The sequence below is a fragment of the Symphalangus syndactylus genome, chromosome 15 (genome assembly GCF_028878055.3).
Source record: "Symphalangus syndactylus isolate Jambi chromosome 15, NHGRI_mSymSyn1-v2.1_pri, whole genome shotgun sequence".
NCBI classification, from domain to species: Eukaryota; Metazoa; Chordata; class Mammalia; order Primates; family Hylobatidae; genus Symphalangus; species Symphalangus syndactylus.
Genome location: NC_072437.2, coordinates 60,677,343 through 60,699,465, shown reverse-complemented (window position 1 = coordinate 60,699,465; position 22,123 = coordinate 60,677,343). Strand labels below are relative to the sequence as shown.

Genomic DNA, 22,123 nt, shown 5'->3' with positions numbered 1-22,123 from the left:
GAGGTCATTACTATAATCTATATGAGAAAACGAAAATGTAGAAAAGATAAGTAACATGCCTATGATGTGGTAGAATCTAAACCCAGACTCAGATCTGACTTAAGAGGTTGAGCTCTTACATGCCAATGCTGTGATATAGTATCTCTCAAGGAAATCTTTGAGCCAACTGACACGTTTTGGAGCAGAAATATGTTCCCTATTCTGATTTCTGGACAAGCTTTTGGAATCTATTTAATCTTTAGCAATGGGTTTCAGAGAGGTACACATTTTTAAAAATTATATATTCGTTCTTGTACTTAACTATACTATTTCAACAAAGACAATAACCATTACATGATGTTTATAGTAGCTTCAGGGCCGAAGCCATCCATTTAGTTAAAATTAACCATAGAACTTGGAGGATATTGTGCTAAATAAAATAAGCCAGACACAGAAAGACAAACACTACATGTTCTCACTTATATGTGGAATCTAAAATAGTCAGACTCATAGAAACAGAGTAGTATGGTGGTTGCCAGGAGCAAAGGGTGAGGGAAATGAGGAGATGTTGGTCAAAGGTTACGAAGTTTCAGTTATGCCAGATGAATGGGTTCTGAAGACTTAATGTACAAAACAGTGACTACAATTAACAGTAGTGTATTGTATGCTTGAAATTTGCTAACAAGGTAGATCTTGTGTTCTTTTCCACAAAAACAGAGAAAGAAGAAAGAAAATGGAAACTGTGAGGTGATGGATATGTTAACCTTGATTGTAATTATTTCACAGTGTATACATATATCAAAACATTAAGTTGTACATCTTAAATATGTATGATTCCTGTGTGTCTATACCTCAATAAAGCAGAAAAAATTCAGGTATAACATTGATTGTAGAAAAAAGTTCCTGATGGAAAACTATGTGAAGCAAGAAATGGAAATACATACTGTATGATGCAATGAAAAGAACTTCAGGTGTACAGCCTAAAGGTCTCACTGAAGCATGGCCATTTACACAACTTTGAGCTAAGTACTCTGAGCCTTAGTTTTTTCATCTATAAAATGGTGAGATTAATTCAAAGCCTTATTATAAGGATTAAATAAGATAACATGCAAAATGCCAGGCACACAATGGAATAAGCATTCATACTCCGTTTTTCTGTTTCAAGTTGTAAACTCATGTGTTTTCAAATGGAAGAGGATCCATAACTTTTATCGTTTGGAATTTAATAAGGGTGACTTCTCTCCTACTGTCTTTTTTGTACTATATTCTGATTAAAATATGGATGCAGCTTTTTGATGTTGTCACTGAATTTTCATAAGTGCTTAACCTGCCAAAAATAGCTTGTTTACATTATATTAATGTGTAGATCTTAGTGATGTTAGAGGAAGGACAATGATGAATAGTACTGTATTTGCTTCTACTGTCATTTAAAAATTAGTTTTTCATTTATGTTAAAGTTCAGATGTCTTGTTTAGATTGTGCTTTACTAAGAAGAGCTTATAATAAAACCCTTGAGTTAGGTATTCAGATGATTCATGATATCCTGTAGCATAAACAATTTTAATATAACTTTAGAAAATATAGTATTTAAAGAAAAAAGATTAGAACCACAATGGGATGTCCCACAGTCCTCCTGAAATTTTCTATGATACTGGAATGAAAATATTATGTCAGCCATGCATTTTGAAACAGTTGTTTAGTAATAAGGTTTTGGATCTGATTTTTCTTTTGTCTTCAGTTAGCATTTTTTTCTCTTCTGCCATAAAATGTTTTGTTTAAGTAAAATGCGCTGGATGAGGTACATAAAAAGAGATTATCTTAGTGCTGCTCTGGAGGGATGGGAGACTATAATTCTCCAATATATTTTCTTCTAAAGGGGAATTGTTTTACTCAGAGCTTCAGAAACCAAGATAATCTGTTCTAAAACTTACTATATTTGGTTATATATCATAGTAATTTTCTCATATGTTAATGAAACCTGAGGGTTTTTTCCATTTAGGTATATGAGGTGAGTTTTTAATTATAAAATGAGACATTTAATTTATAGGAGTCAAGTATAGGGTTTAAATTTTCTCTGTGATAGAAGGCAAAGGGAGAAAGGCTCTGAACTCAGAGCCAGAGGCCTGCATTCCAGTTCTGGCTCTTCCACTAGCTCATTTTATTAATCAAGTCACTCCACCCAATTGGTTGTCAGTGAGTAGCAAAGGGTGAACTAGGTTGGGTTTTTAATTTCTGTGGCTTGAGGGCTACAGAGGTTGAAGAAAGTCAGGAAGAGAAAGCCAAAGGGGTACTGCTCACAAATGTGTAAGAACACCCACTTTAACCTGGGCCCGTATATTTTATATAGGAATTCTACATAAGATTTCATTTGAAACAAGAGTGCTGAATTTATCCTCAAAATAAATAATAAAAAAATATAAATCTGCTCTGTTAGATTTATCTCCAGTTCCCCTGCAGTTCTGAGATTTATGATACCTGTATTCCTTACCCTCATTACTAGGTACCACAGTGAGGGGCAGTTGGGCTTGTGAATCAGACCTGTGTTCTAGCCCAAGTAGTGGCACTACTTACTTGAGCAAGTGATAGCCTCTTAGTTTGACTAACTGTTCCTTACAAAATCTTCCTATTTTATAATCTGTGGTTCCAGGCTACTATGGGCCCAGGTTTTTGTTGTTGTTGTTGTTGTTGTTTGTAGTAAAACTACAAATATTAAAGTGGAGCTTTTTTTAAACAAGGATAATTGGTAAAGTTCAGTATTGATAATAATACATGACTCCCATGGGCACCAAGGTTGTCTGTAATCTTCATAGAAAATAAGAGCTGAGGCTGGGCGCAGTGGCTCATGCCTCTAATCCCAGCACTTTGAGAGGCCAAGGTGTGTGGATCACTTGAGATCAGGAGTTTGAGACCAGCCTGGCTAACATGGTGAAACTCCGTCTCTACTGAAAATATAAAAAAATTATCTGGGCTTGGTGGTGCGTGCCTGTAATTCCAGCTACTCGGGAGGCTGAGGCAGGAGAATAGCTTGAACCTGGGAGGTGTAGGTTGCAGCGAGCCAAGATTGTGCCACCGCATTCCAGCCTGGGTGACAGAGCAAGACTCAGTCTGCACCCCCCAAAAAAAAAAGAAAAGAAGAGCTGATTCAGTTTTCAATTTTTAGCTACTCTAATATAGAAGAATATTAGTATAGTTAATCTAAAAATAGACTTGTGTTTAAAGATATTTTAAGCTTTAATCTTATTAAAGTCCATTACATGTTTTGGGAAAGCAGATTTGTCTTTATGATGACTGCTTAGGTTTTATATGAAAATCAGTTTATACTTCCATAAATACAAGGTAAACACCTCAGGCAAAAGGTGGCTTGGAAATTCATAGAATAAGTGGTTCATGTATGAATCACTGAAGGAGATATGTACTCATTAACATTTCATGGTTCAAAATATCCTCAATTTCAAGGACTATTGCAGAGTACGTTGAATTTCATATGCTGATGTATGTATTGTGACTACTATACAAATTCTGTTAAAAGAAACAAATGATTAAATTTTATTAAATTATACATAACATACCTATTAGGTGACAGTATTAAGTTTTTCTAAGTTTTAATTTTTTTTTCATTGAAGGGAATAATTGCCATTCCCATTTCCCACTTCCACCAACTAAATAATGTATCACTGGCTCTTCACAAAGTTATGACTTGGGAAAATGCTGAAGGAATGGTAATATAAGATAAAGCGGGCTAGGCGTGGTGGCTCACACCTGTAATCCCGGCACTTTGAGAAGCCAAGGTGGGTGGATCACCTGAGGTCAGGAGTTCAAGACCAGCCTGGACAACATGATGAAACCCCATCTCTACAAAAATACAAAAATTAGCTGGGCATGATGGCTGGTACCTGTAATCCCAGCTGCTCAGGAGGCTGAGGGGGGAGAATCACTTGAACCTGGAAGGCGGAGGTTGTCTTGAGCCAAGATTGCGCCATTGCACTCCAGCCTGGGTGACAGAGCAAGACTCCGTATCAATTTTTTTTTTTAAAAAAGGCAAGGCGATTCATTAAGTTAAGTAAAAATGAACATATAGCTGGAGCTGAGATAAGTATTTAAGTATTCTCAGCAAATAGAGCCCCCCCCAAAAAAAATTTCCATAGAGAGTTGGGTCAGCATTTACAACTTAGGGGTAGAAGCAGAAGAAGAAATGTCCCAAATTTCCAAACTCAAAGTTCCTGAGGTTAGAATTCTTTTCCAGGCTGCTCTGATACTTAGGAGTAAGAAGTGTCATTTGCCTAGCCTGGGGTTTCTCAGCTTCAACACTGCTGGCATTGGAACTGGATAATATTTTGTTGTGTGGGCTGTCCTGTGCACTGTAGGATATTTAGCAGCATCCTTGGCCTCTACTCATTAGAGGGAATATAACAACTCCTTCCAGGCATTGCCTGATGCCCCCAGCTGAAGCAGAATAGCTCTTACTTGAGAACTCCTTCCTTAAAGGACTGGTTTGTATGCTTAGCTGCATTTCACCTTACTATTTGTGGAACAGAGAACCTGACTTCTATTTAAGTGTGTTTCATACCTCCTTCTGAAGTGTGTTCCAAGTGACCAATTTATGATGAGCTTTTATAACACAGCTCATTTATAAATGGGGAATATGTAGTTTGTCTGTGTTCTCACTCCAGATACAGTATACAGTAATGAGAGATTGAAGATGATATGCAGGAAAAACGCAGTTGTAACTTGTCAAACGCACATTATAGATGAAGTTGTGTATCTCCTTTTTGCATTGGTTTTTGTCTTTTGTTGTTTTCAAAATACCACTTCATTTATGTTTGGGGCCAATGATTATTGCAGTTTTGTATCTTTTCATTAAGAAGGAGCAATAAACTAGTAAATATTAGTATAAAAGAGCTCATATTGAATATTAGTTAGTTTTATAAAACCTATCTGATAACATGGCTGAGGTAAACAAAAGTCTTTTTTTAATATTTGAAGAGATTTATTCTGAGTCAAATATGAGTGACCATGGCCCATGACACAGCCCTCAGGAGGTCCTGAGAAAAATGTGCCCAAGGTGGTTGGGGTGCAGCTTGGTTTTATATATTTTAGGGAGATGTGAGACTTCAATCAAATACATTTAAGAAATACATTGGTTTGGTCAAGACGGGACAACTTGAAACGGGGGCTTCTAGCTTACAGGTAGATTTTTAAAAATTTTCTAGTGCAAAAATCTGAGTCCCAATAAAATGGTTCTGAATCACAGAATCTTAGGTGAAGATGACATTGGACAGTTCCCGTTTATGAAAATTATTGCAGATGTAAAGAATCTTGCCTGTGAGTCAGAAAGAAAATGGCCCTGGTTTGGACTCTTCCTCTAATTAGCTCTGTGACTTGGGAAAATCACTTCACCTCTCTTGGTTTATAGACTCATCTGTCGAATCTAGAAGGATGGATTAGATGGCCTTCCAGAACTGTGCCAGCTATAATGTAGTGTCAGATTTTTAAAAAAATGTTTGTAAACTAAGAAATTAAAAATTTTTTTTGAGTTGTAAATCTCTTACAGAGTACTGAGACCTAAAGGAAGAAGATAGGCTAGAAGAGAAATAAAGTATAAATTTCATTCAAAGATGACTGAAAATAAACTGATCTATTAAATCAAGCTGTGTGTTATATAAAGAGGAAAGAAGTACCCATTCTGTGCTAAAAATTACTAGGCATATACTATAAGAAGTGATTGTTATGGGTAACCAGATTTGCTCTCAACAGCTCTGCAGGACGAGTATTTAAAAGTTAAAAAGCACAGATTGTGCCTCTGACAATACTGGAACTGAAAACCAAACTGGCACTATCTTTTTTTTTTTTTTTGAGACGGAGTCTCGCTCTTTCGCCCAGGCTGGAGTGCAGTGGCGCTATCTGGGCTCACTGCAAGCTCCGCCTCCCGGGTTCACGCCATTCTCCTGCCTCGGCCTCCGGAGTAGCTGGGACTACAGGCGCCCACCACCGCGACCGGCTAATTTTTTGTATTTTTAGTAGAGAGGGTTTCACCGTGTTAGCCAGGGTGGTCTCAATCTCCTGACCTCGTGATCCGCCCGCCTTGGCCTCCCAAAGTGCTGGGATTACAGGCGTGAGCCACCGCGCCTGGCCGTCAGTATCTTTTTTACTTTTTTTTAGCTTCTACTTTATATAGACGGATTAAAGACATCAAGTTATGAGTTATGTGAAAGAAATCTCATGGTTGGTCATCTCTATAAAGCCATTTACTTGGATCTGGTTAGTTCAGTTCGTGAATTCTTTAAACACAATAGATAGAAATAGATTTTCAAATAGCATTGTCGTTTTTATTATGTAAATCCAGCTCACTCTCTCAGCAAATACAGTGTCCTATCTGTGTATTTTATTAATAAAATACAGATTTTTAGATGTTCTCCAGCCAATTCTGCAGCCAAGTGTGGAGAAAAGTAGTATTCCATTCTAATTCCTGAAATAATTACTTCATCTCCTACAGTACCAAATATATTTTCATAGTTTTCAGTTAATATGCAGAGTTTCAAATGTTGTCATTTGTCTTAAAATAGCTACTTTTCACATTTAGCTATAATACTTGAAAATCATTCAGAACACTGACCAGAATAATAAAAAATAACTTCTTTCCTGAACACTTTTACATTTTTCTTACTTTTAATTGCTTTGCTAAATTACAGATATAATATCTGATACTTCTAACCATTTTGAGATTGATTGTTAATGAAAGGGATATAGGGAAAGGAAAACTCATCTGGAAGTTGATCTCTAAAAGGCAGTTATTTAATTATACCCGATATATTGTCAGATTTCTGCATTCTCTTCTTTCAGTGATGATAGGCCCCTCAGGATGATCATTAATTTTTGGCTATTGGCTTCTTTCTTTTACATGCACACTGAGACTTAAAGATTTAAACAGCAGTGTTAGAATGCAAAACCGAAAGATACTACTGTCTTAGAAGTATTAGGGCAAAGTCACAAAGCTTTCCCAAGCTTCAATATTCTTTATATAAAGTGGAAATAATAGTTCTTTTTTTTTTTAAGAATACTTTGGAGGATGTCTAAAATGAGAATTATGTTCATGCCAAATTTAAAAATCATTGCTAAATAATAGGATTTGACCAAATTATCTTACCATCCTTGTTTCCATTAGGTAAAATTGCAGTAATTGGATCTATAAAGATTTAAAGACTAGAACTTAGTCTTTTCATTTACTTTTCTATGTTATTAATAAGGTCAAAGGAAAGCAATATTTTGAGAAAGAAGATTCAAAGATAAAGTAAGGAAGGGAAAAAAATAGGATTAATTTCCAAAATCATGCAAATTATTGTGCTCTGATAATTCAGTTGGAATTTAAACTCCCTACTTAGTGAAATAGATGCTTTCTTTTTCATAAGTAAAACTGAAAGCTAATTTTTTCTCTCTCTAATAGGGCACGTACTTCATAGCTGTGTTAATTCAAAAACATTAAAATAACAGGGTGGCAGCACTCAGTAAGAAACCAGTGTGGCTTTGGCTATATTTTGTTGCTTCTAAGTCCTTTTCAAATATTATCATTAACTATACTCTTTATGCTATTTAATCTGCTTATCCTAATTTCCCTATGCTACTCCTTGAGCCGGTAGATACACCCACTCAGTAAGAAAGCAAATAAAAATAAAATAGTTTGAGTCTTACTCTGGTGATCTCTCTATCTTGCATGAAGCTTTCTTTATATGTAAATTGTATTCCTCCCCTATTCCAAACCATTATTTTTTTCTGTCTCTAGATGTAAGGTTCTTAACAGTGCTGGAGATTTCATCAGATGGGGACAGACAGCTGGTGAACATTCTTTGGCTCCTCAACCCCTTTTCTTTATTCTACCAAAACCCTTTTCCATGATAAATACCTAGAAACATTTAGAAGCCCAAATATTCAAGAAAATTGTCATTATAATGCTTGCTTTTCTGTATGTTTTTACCACATTGTGTCAAGCTATTTGATGAGATGATCTTGCTATTATTTGGAAATAGTTTCCTTTTCTAGAATAAAATTCAATTCTAATCTTACCACTATAAACGATGTTTTTCTATTACCAAGGATCAAAAGAGTTTTAGCAGTATCCCTGCCTTTTTCTTTTCTTTTCTTTTTTTTTCCCTTCCCCTTGCCTCCCTCTGTTGTAAAAGTTGACATGTGTGAATTCCAGGGCAGCTTAAGAGAGATATTATTAAAATAGGGACCATAAAATTTTTTTTACTTAAGAAACTTGGAGCCATTTTGAACATGTAAAATCACTACTCTTTGCAAATAGGAGGAAGAAGGCACCTACGATCAAACTCTGGAGTTCCGTAGGGGAGGTGATGGCCAGCCAAGACGATCCACTCGGCCAACCCAACAGTTTTACCAACCACCCCGGGCTCGGAACTAATAGGAAAAGGTAAACTTAACATTGTGAAGTGGTTTTCATATAAAGAAAGATGAAATTCATGTTAAGCATATAAGTCCAATTAGTGATTTTTTTTTTCTTTGAGACGAAGTTTCACTCTTGTTGCCCAGGCTGGAGTGCAGTGGCGTGATCTCGGCTCACTGCAACTTCTGCCTCCCAGGTTCAAGTGATTCTCCTGCCTCAGCTTCCAGAGTAGCTGGGATTACAGGCATCCACCACCATGCCCAGCTGATTTTTTTTTTTTCTGTATTTTTAGTAGAAATGGGGTTTCACCGTGTTGGCAGGCTGGTCTTGAACTCCTGACCTCAGGTGATCCACCTGCCTCGGCCTCCCGAAGTGCTGGGATTACAGGAGTGAGCCACCATGCCTTTTAATATGGCTACTAGAAAATTTAAAATTACATATGTCTTGTGATATTTCTGCTGGGCAGTACTGTCCTAGAATGTGACATATCTTTATCTTCCCCAGAGTTCCTTCACTGGTTAAAAGTTAGTTCTGCCATCCTAAGTGAAGAAATTTTTTTCATCTGTTCTAACCCTCAGCTTCTCATGTAGTAGTAGTCTGCCTAGAGTGGAAGTCTAATGCTAATTGACTTCTGAATTACTGTAGCAAGCCAATGTAGCACCTTTTTCCTTTTATCACTGGCTTTTTTTGTGTGCCTAATGCAAGGTCATCAAGTAAACAGTCCTGACCTACTGTCCATAGTGTCACAGAAGAGCTACTTCTTGACTCTAGGTATTTTTCTTATGGCTTGGAATAACTGGTTTGTCATTTAGTGCCCATGTCTGCTTTAAGCAGAATCAAAAGAATATGTAAGGACTTCAGCAATGTTGTGTTGTATAAGACAGAACATACACTTATAAAATAAGCTCAGTGTGCTTATAATTAAATCAATTTTAAAGGTGAATGAAAACTGAGAATTCTCTCTTAGCTTTGCCATATATGGCAAACCCACAGCTAGACTCATACTGAACAGGTGAAAAACTGCAAGCCTTTCCTCTAAGATCTGGAACAAGACAAAGATGTCCATTTTTACCACTTGTATTCGACATAGTTGAATAAAATAGAAGTACTAGCTAGAGCAATTAAGAGGAAGAAATAACATCTGAATTGGAAAGGAAGAGTCAAATTATTCTTGTTTGCAGAGGATATGATCTTATATTTAGAAAAACCTAGAGTCTACCAAAAAACTATTAAAACTGACAAACAAATTCAGTAAAGTTGCAGGATACAAAATCAACATACAAAAATGCTACTGTTTCCATATGTCAACCTCAGTTGTTTTTTTTTTTTTCGCCCTTTTTCTTTTTTGAGACAGAGTCTGGCTCTGTCACTCAGGCTGGAGTGCAGTGGCACCATCTCAGCTCACTCCAGCCTCTGCCTTCTGGGCTCAAGATGTCCTGCCATCTCAGCCTCCCTAGTAGCTGGGACCACAGGTGCACACCACCATGCCTTGCTGATTTTTGTATTTTTTGTGGAGATGGGGTTTTGCCATGTTGCCCCGGTTAGTCTCAAACTCCTGAGCTCAAGCAATCTGCCTGCCTCAGCCTCCCAAAGTGCTGGGATTAAAGGCATGAGAGCCACTGCGCCCAGCCTCAACAGCAAACAATCTGAAAAGGAAACCAAGAAAGTAATCCCAATTAAAATAGCTACAAATGCAATAAAATACCTAGGAATAAATTTAACCAAAGAAGTGAAAGATCTCTACAATGAAAACTGTAAAACATCGATAAAAGAAATTGAAGAGGACACACAAAAAAAAACTGAAAAGATACTCCATGTTCATGGATTAGAAGAATCGATAGTGTTAAAATGACAGTACTACCTAAAGCAATCTACAGATTTAATGAAATCTCTATTAAAATACTAAGGACATCCTTCATATAAATAGAAAAAATAATTCTAAAATTTATATGGAACCACAAAAGTCCCAGAAAGCCCAAAGTTATCCTGAGCAAAAAGAAGAAAGCTGGAGGCATCAGACTACCTAATTTCAGATTATACTACAAAGCCATAGTAAACAAAATAGCATAGTACTGACATAAAAACAAACAGACCAATGGAACAGAATGGAGAACCCAGAAATAAAGCTCTATATTTACAGTCAACTCATTTTTGACATAGGTGCCAAGAACATACATTGGAGAGATGATAGTCTCTCCAATAAATGATCCTGGGAAAAGTGGATATCCATATGTGGACGAATGAAACTAGATTCCTACTCTCATCATAAGCAAAAATCAAAATGGATTAAATACTTAAATCTAAGACTTGAAACTATGACACTCGTAGATGACAACTCTGGAGAAACACTCTAGGACATTGGTCTGGGCAAAAACTTTTTGAGTAAGACCTCAAAAGCACAGACAACCAAAACAAAAATGAACAAATGGAATAACATCAGTTAAAAAGATCCTGCATAGCAAAGGAAACAGTCAACAAAGTTAAGAGACCACCCACAGAATGGGAGAAGATATTTTCAAACTATCCATCTGACAAGTGCTTAATAACCAGAATATATAAGCTCAAACAACTGAAGAAAAAAAAATAATAATCTGATTTTTTAAATGGGCAAAAGACTTGCATAGGCATTTCTCAATAGAAGACATACAGGTGGCCAACAGGTATATGAAAAAATACTCAACATCATTAATCATCAGAGAAATGCAAATCAAATACAATGAGATATCACCTTACCTCAGTTAAAATGACCTTTATCCAAAAGAAAGGCAGTAATGAATGCTAGCAAGGATGTGGAGAAAGGAGAACCCTTTTACATTGTTGGTGGAGATGTAAATTAGCACAGCCACTATGGAGAACAGTAAGGTGGTTCCTAAAAAAACTGAAAATAGAACCACCATATGATCCAGCAATCCCACTACTGTGTATTTATCCAAAGGAAAGGAAATCAGGATATTTTATTTCTTTTTAATTGCCTAAAACAAAGTTTTAAATTGTGGCCAAAGATTGTCAATGCCCTCATTGCTGGAAGGCAGCCATTGTTTAACGGTGGACTCAATTTCTTCAGGGCCGTTGAAGGCAGGTAGGATCTAGCAGAGCTAGAAGTAGAGAGCAGGCAGTGGACATGAATGAGAGTGCAGCCAGATGAGGGGAACTGTTAGTCCCCTTAACCCTTCTTTAGTTTCTTTCATATATCTTATATACTAGGGTTCCATGGGAAATTTCCTTTGAAAAATAATATATTGCTTAAAAGTAAATTGTAAACCATTACCGTATGGTAACTGTAGCTTATCCATATCAAATAACAATGCACACAGTTCCTAATCAACTTAAACATCACAATCTTAGTGGTTTTCTGTGTTCCCTGAGTTAAAACTTCCATCTTGACAAAATGCTTTCTTTGGATTGTACTGTTAACAGGAAATATATGATGCAGATATTTTGGATTCCTGACATCAATAAAAAAAAATTGGTGGGGGACAGTGCCATGATGGTATCATTTTAAAACTCTCACTACAAAATTCACCCTAAAAAATAAGACACGTGATCTTGTTTGAAGAAAATTTTACTTAGTTTTGCATTGTAATTCAAGCATATGTTATGAAAGACTATGAAGTAGAATGAAATATCTCTTTGATATACTATCTTTGAATGAGAGGTTCAAAAATAATAATTGTTCTGCTCTTGTTACATAATGGAATATATTCTTGAGATAAAAGGTATTTGTTTCCTCATTCCTGGTTTGTATTCTAAAAAGAAGATAAACATTGTAGCCAGCCATTTGACTTCCAGCAAATATAAGCATGAATTCTAATATATGCTGAAATTTTCTAAGGTTTTGTTATCTGAAATTATCAAGGTAGTGAGAAACACTTAAGGTGCTTTCTATTATCACCTTTAAAAAACATAATTTCACAGTCATAGGTTTTCTTTTTATGTTTTGAGTACTTTACTAGGTGATGAATGACACATGGTGGCTGTTCATAAGTGTTTATTAAATCAGTATGTTTTGATAAAGTTTCAGGTTTGTAATTTGCACATTCTTTGATTATCCTAAAACTTTTTTTCAAGGCCCCCACAGACCCCCTTCCCCCAACCCTCCACACACATACACTTCCTCATTGTGGTGAGAGAATTGCATTCCACTTGAGCTGAATACTAAGGACAGCTTCAATGACAGAGCAGGAGATACCTAGGAATCAGGGCTAGGTGAGAGAAGGTCTCGGGGAGCATGTGGAAAAATAGGCCCAAGTCTGAGAAAAAGTGGTGACAAGTCAGATATGAGACTTTAGGGGAGATAGAGCCCAAAACTCCAAACTTCTAGTTCCTGGACACTGTCATAACTGTTAAGACAGCTTGGAAATATGAGCAGATATAAAATAGAGAAATTATACACAGTTCTTTAGTCCAACCAAAACTTTGTGCGTTTGGAGAGGTTTCTGACATGAGTGGAGTCCTAGGAACTAGATACTGATTAGTAGGAGCAGCCCTTAGATATGAAGTTTAAGCTTCGCATTCCTGGTGGGGTGGAGTCCTCTGAAGACACTGTATAGGCAGAGGAAAGTTTAAACGAGGGAAGCAGAGTCTATAGCAAGTGGCTCTCAGTGGCTACAATAGAGAATATGAACCAAAACAATGGGTGTTAGAAATATTTTTCGGTGATGAAAACAGCATGGCTTCAAATACATAAGAGTTTGAATTTGTTGTGTTTGATGCTGTCATGAACTTTTGATTAAGAGAGTAGTGATACGATCAAAATTAAGCTTAGGAAATATTGCAGCTGGATGTAGGATGGATTATAGCACCAGGAGGGAAAGAACCTAAGAAGCTATTGCACTGGTCCACTCAAACATTGGTTAGAGTTGCATGTCCTGCTGTGAAAAGAGAGATGGCAGAGACCTGTGCAGGAAGCCTTTGTAAGACAGATCAGCAGGAAGCTCCTGCTGCCATGGAGGTCAAGGCTCAATGTGTAAAGCAGTTAAATAAACGCTGACTCACTTGGAACTTCCAGTTTCTTCTTCGTTTGATGAAAGAATGGTATTCCCAGTTTCACGTGTTAGTCAGAAACCTTAAAACCAGTAGCTAAGCATAGACTACTACATAGGTACTGTAAACTTATTTTCAAAGTCCTGGTTTTTAACACCATTTTTAACTACTAAAAGATGTATTTTTAAATGTTGAAATTTTTTTTGACAATCTGGTCCAGCGTCAATGTCAGGAAAATGATCACTATAAAGATAACTGTTACAGAACTCCATGATGCCAGCAGAACAGGCAGCAGGTGAGGATTATAGTACCCGACGCTCTTTATTTTCTAAGCAGGAGACTGTTTACTTCCCAAGACTTACGAGCTGTTTGTATGCAGCCGCAGGAACTCCACTAGTCCCTGCCTAAGCACGCTGTCATGCATGAGGCTAAAATAGGCCTGGAGCATACGAGTCTTCTCTCGCCATTTATCTCAGCTCTTTCTCTTGTCACCACCCAAAGTGGTTTTAACTAGAGTGGTGCCTAATAAATGTGGGGAGCAGGCAGGGGGAGGTGACAGACCAAAATAAATCACCTGTGTGGAGCAACTCAATTCAGAGATGTTCACAGAAGAACCGGAGGCGGTTAGGAGAGGGAAAGACGTGGTTCATTGGCAGACTGCATCTGTTTTCGGTAATCCTCTGTTACAAACAGTTCAGTTAATCCAAATTCCTGAAATCAACATGCCAGCAATAAATGGTATAACAGTGGCAGAGATGTACTTTAACAAAGTCTAAAAGAAAAATTTATTTTCAAAAAAAATTTTCTTTTTTCTTTCATATTGCTTTATAAAGATTATGTTTACAAATTAGCAGTATCCAAAATTCTAGTCAAGATCTATTTATATTTATACAAACACTTCACATTTACAGATAAGTTTCAGCAGAAATGTATCTTGACAAAGTATGGAAAAGTTAATTTGAGGCTTCAGTTTCATTTTCTTCATTTCTTTTTAAAGTAGACTGTGAAGAAACGAGCCGGTGACTGAAACATCCTGGTGGAAGACCTTCCACCTTCCACTTTCTCTTCAGAATAAGTAGCAGCTGTGGTGGATATTATTATTTGAAGAAAGAAAAAGCAGATGTTAGGGTGGAAAAAAACAGTCAACTCACACAAAGAATGGGAAAAAATATTGAGTTAAATAAAGCCAATACCTTTTACAAGTGAAAGGAAGAATTTTTCTTCTGCCATCAATAAAACCATTGTGCTATTATTGTTTTACTGTGTGTTTTATTTGCCTGATGTTATCTTTCTTGTTCATCTGGTATTAACCCCATACTAATTGCCTTTCTATAGGATACAAATTTCAGCATACTGAAGCCTCCCCCTATAATTACAGAATAAACTGACACAGCTTGCCACATTTCTTAAAAAAACAGCCTGAAGCCAAATAGCAGTTCTTAGTATGGTAATACCTGCTAAATATGACGGCAAAAAGTATTTAAAACTTGAATATGTTGTTTATAACACTCTGGTAGCTTTCCCAAATGTAATTCAATTTTAAAAAACAGGTATTCCCTTCCTCATAAAATGTGCAGTGGATCTTTAAGGATGCATCTGGTTGCAAGTACCAGAAAATCCATCTCAAACCAGCTTAAACATTAAAGGGAATTTATTGGCTCACTTCACTGCCAGAAGCATAGTAGGTTTCAGGATTGGTCTAATTCAGTGACTCGGAGATGTCATGAAAGACTGATTCTTTTTCTTTTTTGAGACTGAGTCTCGCTCTGTCGCCTAGGCTGGAGTGCAGTGGCGCAATCTCGGCTCACTGCAAGCTCCGCCTCCTGGGTTCACGCCATTCTGCCTCAGCCTCCCGAGTAGCTGGGACTACAAGCGCCCGCCACCATGCCTGGCTAATTTTTTTTGTATTTTTAGTAGAGACGGGGTTTCATCGTGTTAGCCAGGATGGTCTCGATCTCCTGAGCTCATGATCCTCCTGCCTCGGCCTCCCAAAGTGCTGGAATTACAGGCGTGAGCCACCGCCCCTGGCCGAAAGACTGATTCTTTTCATCTCTCATTTCTGCTTTCTCTAGAACCAGCTTCATTCTACAGCAGGCAACCTACCGCATGCGGCCACAAGATGGCTTCCAGCAACTCCCAGAGCCTGGGGTGAGGTTGGGGCTGCTTCCAGAAATGCACTCAGAAGAGAACAACGTTTCTCCTTAGACCGCATTTAGCTCTTTTGGGCTATTTTTCTATCTGTGAACGATTAACTCCAGCAAGGTCTGGAGATTACCTTAGGCCTGATCTGTGTGCCCCAGGCTTAGAAATGGGGCTGGCCTGGAGGCAGAGGATATGCATCTGAAAGTCAAGATACTTGCCAAGAGGAGAGGGAGAAGGTGTTGGTGATGCAACCAGAATGTCCATTACAGTAAACCAATTGTCAGAGCTACAAACTCTTCGTTTAATAGTCTTACTATAGTCTCAGTCTTGTGGAGCCAGAAGTGAACAATTAAATAAATAGAAGAAAGAAGGGAGGCAGAGGAGGAAGGAAAAAGAGAGAAGCCAGAGTGAACAATTAAAAACAGAAGAAGGAAGGAGGAGGAAGGGAGGGAGGAAGAAGAGAGAGGGAACACTGGGCAAAATAATTGATAAAATGTGCTTTGAAGGAGAGGGCCTCAGGCATTCCCTCAGGGCCTATTATGTAAATTTTCCTTATTAGCCCACAGATGTTAATAGTTGGGTCTAGCAGTGGTGTTTTGGTTTTTGTTTTTGTCAGGCCTCCCATGCTGTGCATCTTAATTAACTAGAAGTGGGTGAGTCTGGGCATTGCTTTTTTTTTGAAGATCTCCAGATGATTCTAATGTGTGTCCTAGGTTGAGAAACAGAGGAAGGCCCATGGCAGTTTTGATGAGTTTGACAGCTGATAATAAGGGAAGAGGCAGCAGAACTGAAACCGAGTCTGAGGGTAGTTTAAAGTGTGGGCTGTTGGCACTTATTTATTAGATGGGGACAGTAATACCTAATACAGCATTAAGCCTAAAATGGACACTCAATAAATACTAGTGTTGGTTAGGAGTTATTACTCAACCGTCTTTAAGAACAGTTCCATATGGTAATGTGTTTATACAAAATGATAGATATCTAGATCATATATATTAAAATGACATATGGATCATATATATTATCTAGCTATCTATAGATTTATAAATCTATAAATTTGACCTGAAGACATCAAGAAAAGTTTAAATTGGACAGTAGTGAAGTGGACATTAAGTGAAGCCAACCCATCTGTTCTGATTGCTGGTGGTAACTGGGCACTAAAGGGTGAGGAGTTCATTTCTGCCAGAGCAAGATATAGTTGGCTAAATATATCAAAAAGTAAGTTTCACTGTGGCTTTCTATTATTAAGGGCAGCTGCAGGCCTAGATGCGGATGGTGTATGTAATAATAAAATAATTGTTAGTATTTGCCAAGGTTTTCCTATGTGCCCAGCACTGTACTAAAACATTTACCAGTCATTATTTCTTATAATCTTCACACAGCTCTGTAAGGTAGGCATCACTATCTCCATTCTACAATCAAAGTAGCTGATGTCCTTCAGAAAGGTTGGTCACTTTGCTCACAAAGTGGAAGTGTCTTGTTCACTGAAGAGTATGTAGTTTACTTGACCCTTCAGGCTTACGCCATAAAGACAACACTCCAGCCTCATGTGATTCTCTATTTCTATATAGTTACATCTCTCTCTCTCATGCACCTTTCTTTGTAGCTCATAGCTAACATCATGGCTACGCCCATGCCTAGTTTAGCTGACCGCAAGGAATAAGCATGGGAATAAAGAAAACATTACCGGCAGCGTCAGAGTTATGCTGCCACGGCGACTGGGCCATAGTGGCCATCAGTCTTGCCAACACGGACCCTTGACTAGCTTAGCACACACAGGAAAACAAAATCTAGTTCTGTGTGTGAGTGACTTCGAATGTCAGTGCATGGCCTGGAGAACCTTTACTAGGCCCTGTCTGTTGTCCCCTTCTGGGATGGATAGATCTATTTTATGCCGTTTTTCAAAAGTAAAAAGTGCTGGGATGTCTATCGTTCTTCCCTGTCTCCCATTCCAGTAACCCTTCTAGAGGTAAAATACTGAAGATAAGAATATTCATGAAGACAATATGTTTACATAAAAAGACAAGGCCACAGATAAAAAAAATGGTTTTACATAAATAGGAAAGAGGACAGGACTAGCTCAATTTCTTTATTACAAAAGGGAAACCTTGAGTTTTGTGTCCTAGAGCTTACATATGATGGGAGAGACAAAGTTCTGTTAAGAGAGATAGGTGGATCTTTTCCTCAGCCACAGGAATAGATTCCTCATATGCAGGACAGGTTTTCCTCCTGGGGTAGAGGTGGACTTGGGAGCCTCTGCTGCTCATTGCCTGATTGATAGTGTGTCCAGAATTGGTGGGTTCTTGGTCTCACTGACTTCAAGAATGAAGCTGCGGACCCTCGTGGTGAGTGTTACAGTTCTAAAGGTGGCGTGTCCGGAGTTTGTTCCTTCTGATGTTCGGATGTGTTCGGAGTTTCTTCCTTCTGGTGGGTTCGTGGTCTCGCTGGCTCAGGAGTGAAACTGCAGACCTTTGCAGTGAGTGTTACAGCTCTTAAGGCGGTACATCTGGAGTTGTTCTTTCCTCCCGGTGGGCTCGTGGTCTTGCTGGCTTCAGGAGTGAAGCTGCAGGCCTTCACGGTGAGTGTTACAGCTCATAAAAGCAGTGTGGACCCAAAGAGTGAGCAGTAGCAAGATTTATTGCAAAGAGTGAAAGAACAAAGCTTCCACAGTGTGGAAGTGGACCTGAGCAGGTTGCCGCAGCTGGCTTGGGCAGCCTGCTTTTATTCTCTTTATCTGGCCCCACCCACGTCCTGCTGATTGGTAGAGCCGAGTGGTCTGTTTTGACAGGGTGCTGATTGGTGCATTTACAATCCCTGAGCTAGACATAAAAGTTCTCCACGTCCCCATCAGATCAGTTAGATACAGAATATGGACACAAAGGTTCTCCAAGGCCCCACCAGAGCAGCCAGACACAGGGTGTCGATTGGTGCATCCACAAACCTCGAGCTAGACACAGGGTGCTGATTGGTGTATTTACAATCCCTGAGCTAGACATAAAGGTTTTCCAAGGCCCCACCAGAGCAGCTAGATACAGAGTGTTGATTGGTGCACTCACAAACCCTGAGCTAGACACAGGGTGCTGATTGGTGTGTTTGCAAACCTTGAGCTAGATACAGAGTGCAGACTGGTGTATTTACAATCCCTGAGCTAGACATAAAGGTTCTCCAAGGCCCCACCAGACTCAGGAGCCCAGCTGGCTTCACCCAGTGGATCTTGCACCGGGGCTGCAGGTGGAGCTGCCTGCCAGTCCCACACCGTGTGCTCGCACTCCTCAGCCCTTGGGTGGTCAATGGGACTGGGCGCTGTGGAGCAGGGGGTGGTGCTCGTCGGGGAGGCTTGGGCCGCACAGGAGCCCATGGAGGGGGTGGGAGTCTCAGGCATGGTGGGCTGCAGGTCCCGAGCCCTGCCCCGTGGGAAGGCAGCTAAGGCCCGGTGAGAAATCGAGCGCAGCGCTGGTGGGCTGGCACTGCTGGGGGACCCAGTACACCCTCCGCAGCCACTGGCCTGGGTGCTAAGCCTCTCATTGCCCGGGGCCAGCAGGGCCGTCGGCTGCTCCAAGTGAGGGACCCGCCAAGTCCATGCCCACCCGGAACTCCAGCTGGCCTGCAAGCACCGCGCACAGCCCTGGTTCCCGCTGGCGCCTCTCCCTCCACACCTCCCTGCAAGCTGAGGGAGCCGGCTCCTGCCTTGGCCAGCCCAGAAAGGGGCTCCCATAGTGCAGCGGTGGGCTGAAGGGCTCCTCAAGTACTGCCAAAGTGGGAGCCCAGGCAGAGGAGGCGCCGAGCACGAGCGAGGGCTGTAAGGACTGCCAGCACGCTGTCACCTCTCAATAGCAGTTGGTAGCAGTGCAGACCTGGCCCTGGAAAGATGACAGGAGGTGCCGTGCCCACCCCAAGAGATCCAGCACTAGGAAAAAGGCAGGCTTGTCTAGAACTAAGGCAGTTGCACCTCAAGGTGGGCATGGTTTCAGGGTGCAGACTTGGTGGGGTCACCCACAAGAGGGTCAATCCTCTAGGCTTCCTTTCTGTTGCCTGGTTTGTCAGCCAGTGTGGAAGCAGGGCCCAGTATGGGACTTAAATAGGGTCACAATCCACTGCTTTGGTCAAAGAGGCTGGTGGAAGGGATAATTGGGCCCCCATTCTAGAAGCAAAGCTGACTAATGCTTAAGCATTTCAAAATCTGAGAAATGACAGGCTTGATAAAGAGAAGCATTTGTCAGATATTTGTTTTCCTGTCAGCCTTTGAGAACATAGGTATGAAACACACTAGTAGTACAGTGCCTACTATGAAAAACATGGGATCTTCCTAGGCTAGAGAAACACGGAGAAAAGCTATTGTTGTTACTTGGAGAACAGGGCCTTAGAGAGATGCTCATTATAAATATCAGATTCTGCTCACAAGAGGATGGAACTGTTTCTCTTGACTGGACCCAGTGGTGCCAGGAACCTAATAGTCAAAGGGGAAATGAAAAGTAATTAAGAAATACCAAAGAAAAGAAGGGCTTTTCGGGAAATACCTGAAAACCTAGAGGAGTCTTTTACATCTCACTCTCTAAGAGAGGACTCCCACTCCTACTCAGGATGTGGAAATCTTAATGGTAGAACCTGTTAAGAGATCTCTCCTGAGTTTTAATTCACTGGAGGTGGTCTCTGGACAGTAGTGTGGATTTTGCTGGCATCCTGTGACTCTTTTCTCTATTTCTTGCTAATTTTCCTTTCTGCCTTCTAAGTAACACAGAGTAAACAGAGTCTTTTATGACCATGGGTAGATCAACAGTGTAGGTCAAAAATCTCAAAACACTGCCTGCTGAATTGTCAGGTGCACATTATATAATCCAAGGTAGTGAACATTATGACTTGAGAAAATCATGATGACCTGATATTTAGTTTCACATTGGGATGGCCTTAATTGAAGTAATCTACTAATTCAATTCAGGGCCTGCTGAGGCTAACCTCAAGAGACAATTATAAAAGGCTGTGAGAGGCTAGCTGTCCATTTCGTAAGGCTAGTTCTTTAAAAAATAATAAATTATAGAAGAGCTATAGTAAGGAAAAATGCCCCTATGAAAGGGCAGGCAGAACTTTTAAAAAAACCTGTTTTTATGTCAGCGAGTTTAACAGTGTACAGAAATATTCATAATTATCACAGGCTGTTAAATGCTTTGAGGTTTATAAGAAAAGAACAAAATTTAGAGGAATGTGGTGACATTCTAACTTCAGGTAGCAAGGTCTCACTCTTTCACCGCTGAAGAAAGGCAATTTTGTTCAAGTTCAGGAATTCACAGGACTTCTGCTTATGGTTAGGATAGAGCATCAGGGGATGGATTTACCTTCTTGCCTGAAACAATTGAACAACTAGACAAAATATACAAGATGTTGGCACTCCAAGACATTGGACATCAGGCCAGAAAGTGCAGTGACCCTGGAGAGCTGGCAAGCAGGCTAGATGAGCTCTACAGTTTGTCCAGGTTACTGCTTGGCAAAACTTTCAATGCCATGGTATAGGGGAACCCAGGCAGTGCCTGTCAGTCTCTGAGTAGGGAGATGGAGGAGTTTAGGAAAGGCTAGGTAAGTAGATGTTGCAAGGCAGAATACTAGATAAATGGTTCATAGACCTAATGTAATACCAAAAACTATAAATCATCTGAGAAAAACAAATTCTTTGTTACCCTGTGTTAGACAAGGGTTCTTAGATCTAACACCAATATAATTTAGATTAAGTGCAATGTATAAATTTGTTCTTTTATGAATAACAAATTTATAAATTGCACTTAATCAAAATTAAGAACTTATGCTCCTTGAAGACACTGTTAGGGAAATAAAAAGACAAGCTACAGACTTGGAAAATATATTTGCAAATATTTCCAGATCTGATGAAGGACTTACAGAATATTTAAAGAATTATTCAAAACTCAATAGGAAAACATCCAAATTTTTAAAAAATGGGCAAAAGATTCAAATAGACAGTTGGCCAAAGAAGATATAAAGAAGGCAAATGAGTACATGAAAATGACATTCAACGTCATTATACATTTTAAGAAAGTGTAAATTAAAACCATAATGAATTAACCACTACACACCTATTGTCAAGGCCACAATTTAAAGGAGCCATTATACCAAGGGTTGGAGAGAATGTAGGGGAATTGGAAGTCTCATACACTGTTGGTGGGAATGTAACATGGTACAAACTGCTTGGAAAATAGTTTGGCAGTTTCTTAAAGAAACATATGCCTAGTATATTACTCAGTCATTCCACTCCTAGTTCTTTACCCATGATAAACGAAAGGATATGTTCATACTTAGAATTGTCCATGAATGTTTATTTGTAATAGCCCCAAACTGGAAACAACCCAACTGTCCATCTTCATGTGAATGGGGGCCAGGTGTAGTATAATCCCAATGCTTTGGAGGCTGAGGTGGGAGGATTTTTGAGGCTAGGGGTTTGAGACCAGCCTGGGAAACATAGGGAGACCTCATCTCTACAAAAAATACATTTAAAAAAATTAGACTTGGCCGGGTGCGGTGGCTCACGCCTGTAATCCCTGCACTTTGGGAGGCCAAGGCAGGCAGATCACGAGGTCAGGAGATCGAGACCATCCTGGCTAACATGGCAAAACCCTG

General features: G+C 39.4%; 1 protein-coding gene and 1 long non-coding RNA gene across 18 annotated transcripts in view; one reads left to right on the top strand and one right to left on the bottom strand.

The window, feature by feature from the left end:
* Nucleotides 1-15,787, top strand: part of TDRD3 (tudor domain containing 3) — a 184,207-nt gene extending 168,420 nt beyond the window's left edge. For 5 of the 13 annotated variants that reach the window (XM_063618793.1, XM_055245354.2, XM_063618791.1 and 2 more), the window contains exons 13-14: nucleotides 8,279-8,404; nucleotides 14,361-14,612. In XM_063618793.1, the coding sequence (XP_063474863.1) occupies nucleotides 8,279-8,395 (117 nt within the window). In that variant the 3' untranslated portion in view covers nucleotides 8,396-8,404; nucleotides 14,361-14,612. The other 8 variants (XM_063618785.1, XM_063618792.1, XM_063618790.1 and 5 more) reach the window with 5 other exon arrangements.
* Nucleotides 6,828-22,123, bottom strand: part of LOC129464224 (uncharacterized) — a 56,230-nt gene continuing 40,934 nt past the window's right edge. For 4 of the 5 annotated variants that reach the window (XR_010115932.1, XR_010115933.1, XR_008651475.2 and 1 more), the window contains one exon: nucleotides 6,828-6,890. This is a non-coding gene — a long non-coding RNA (uncharacterized lncRNA). Of the gene's footprint in view, nucleotides 6,891-13,977; nucleotides 14,072-22,123 lie in introns of those variants that run through there. The other variant, XR_008651477.2, reaches the window with a different exon arrangement.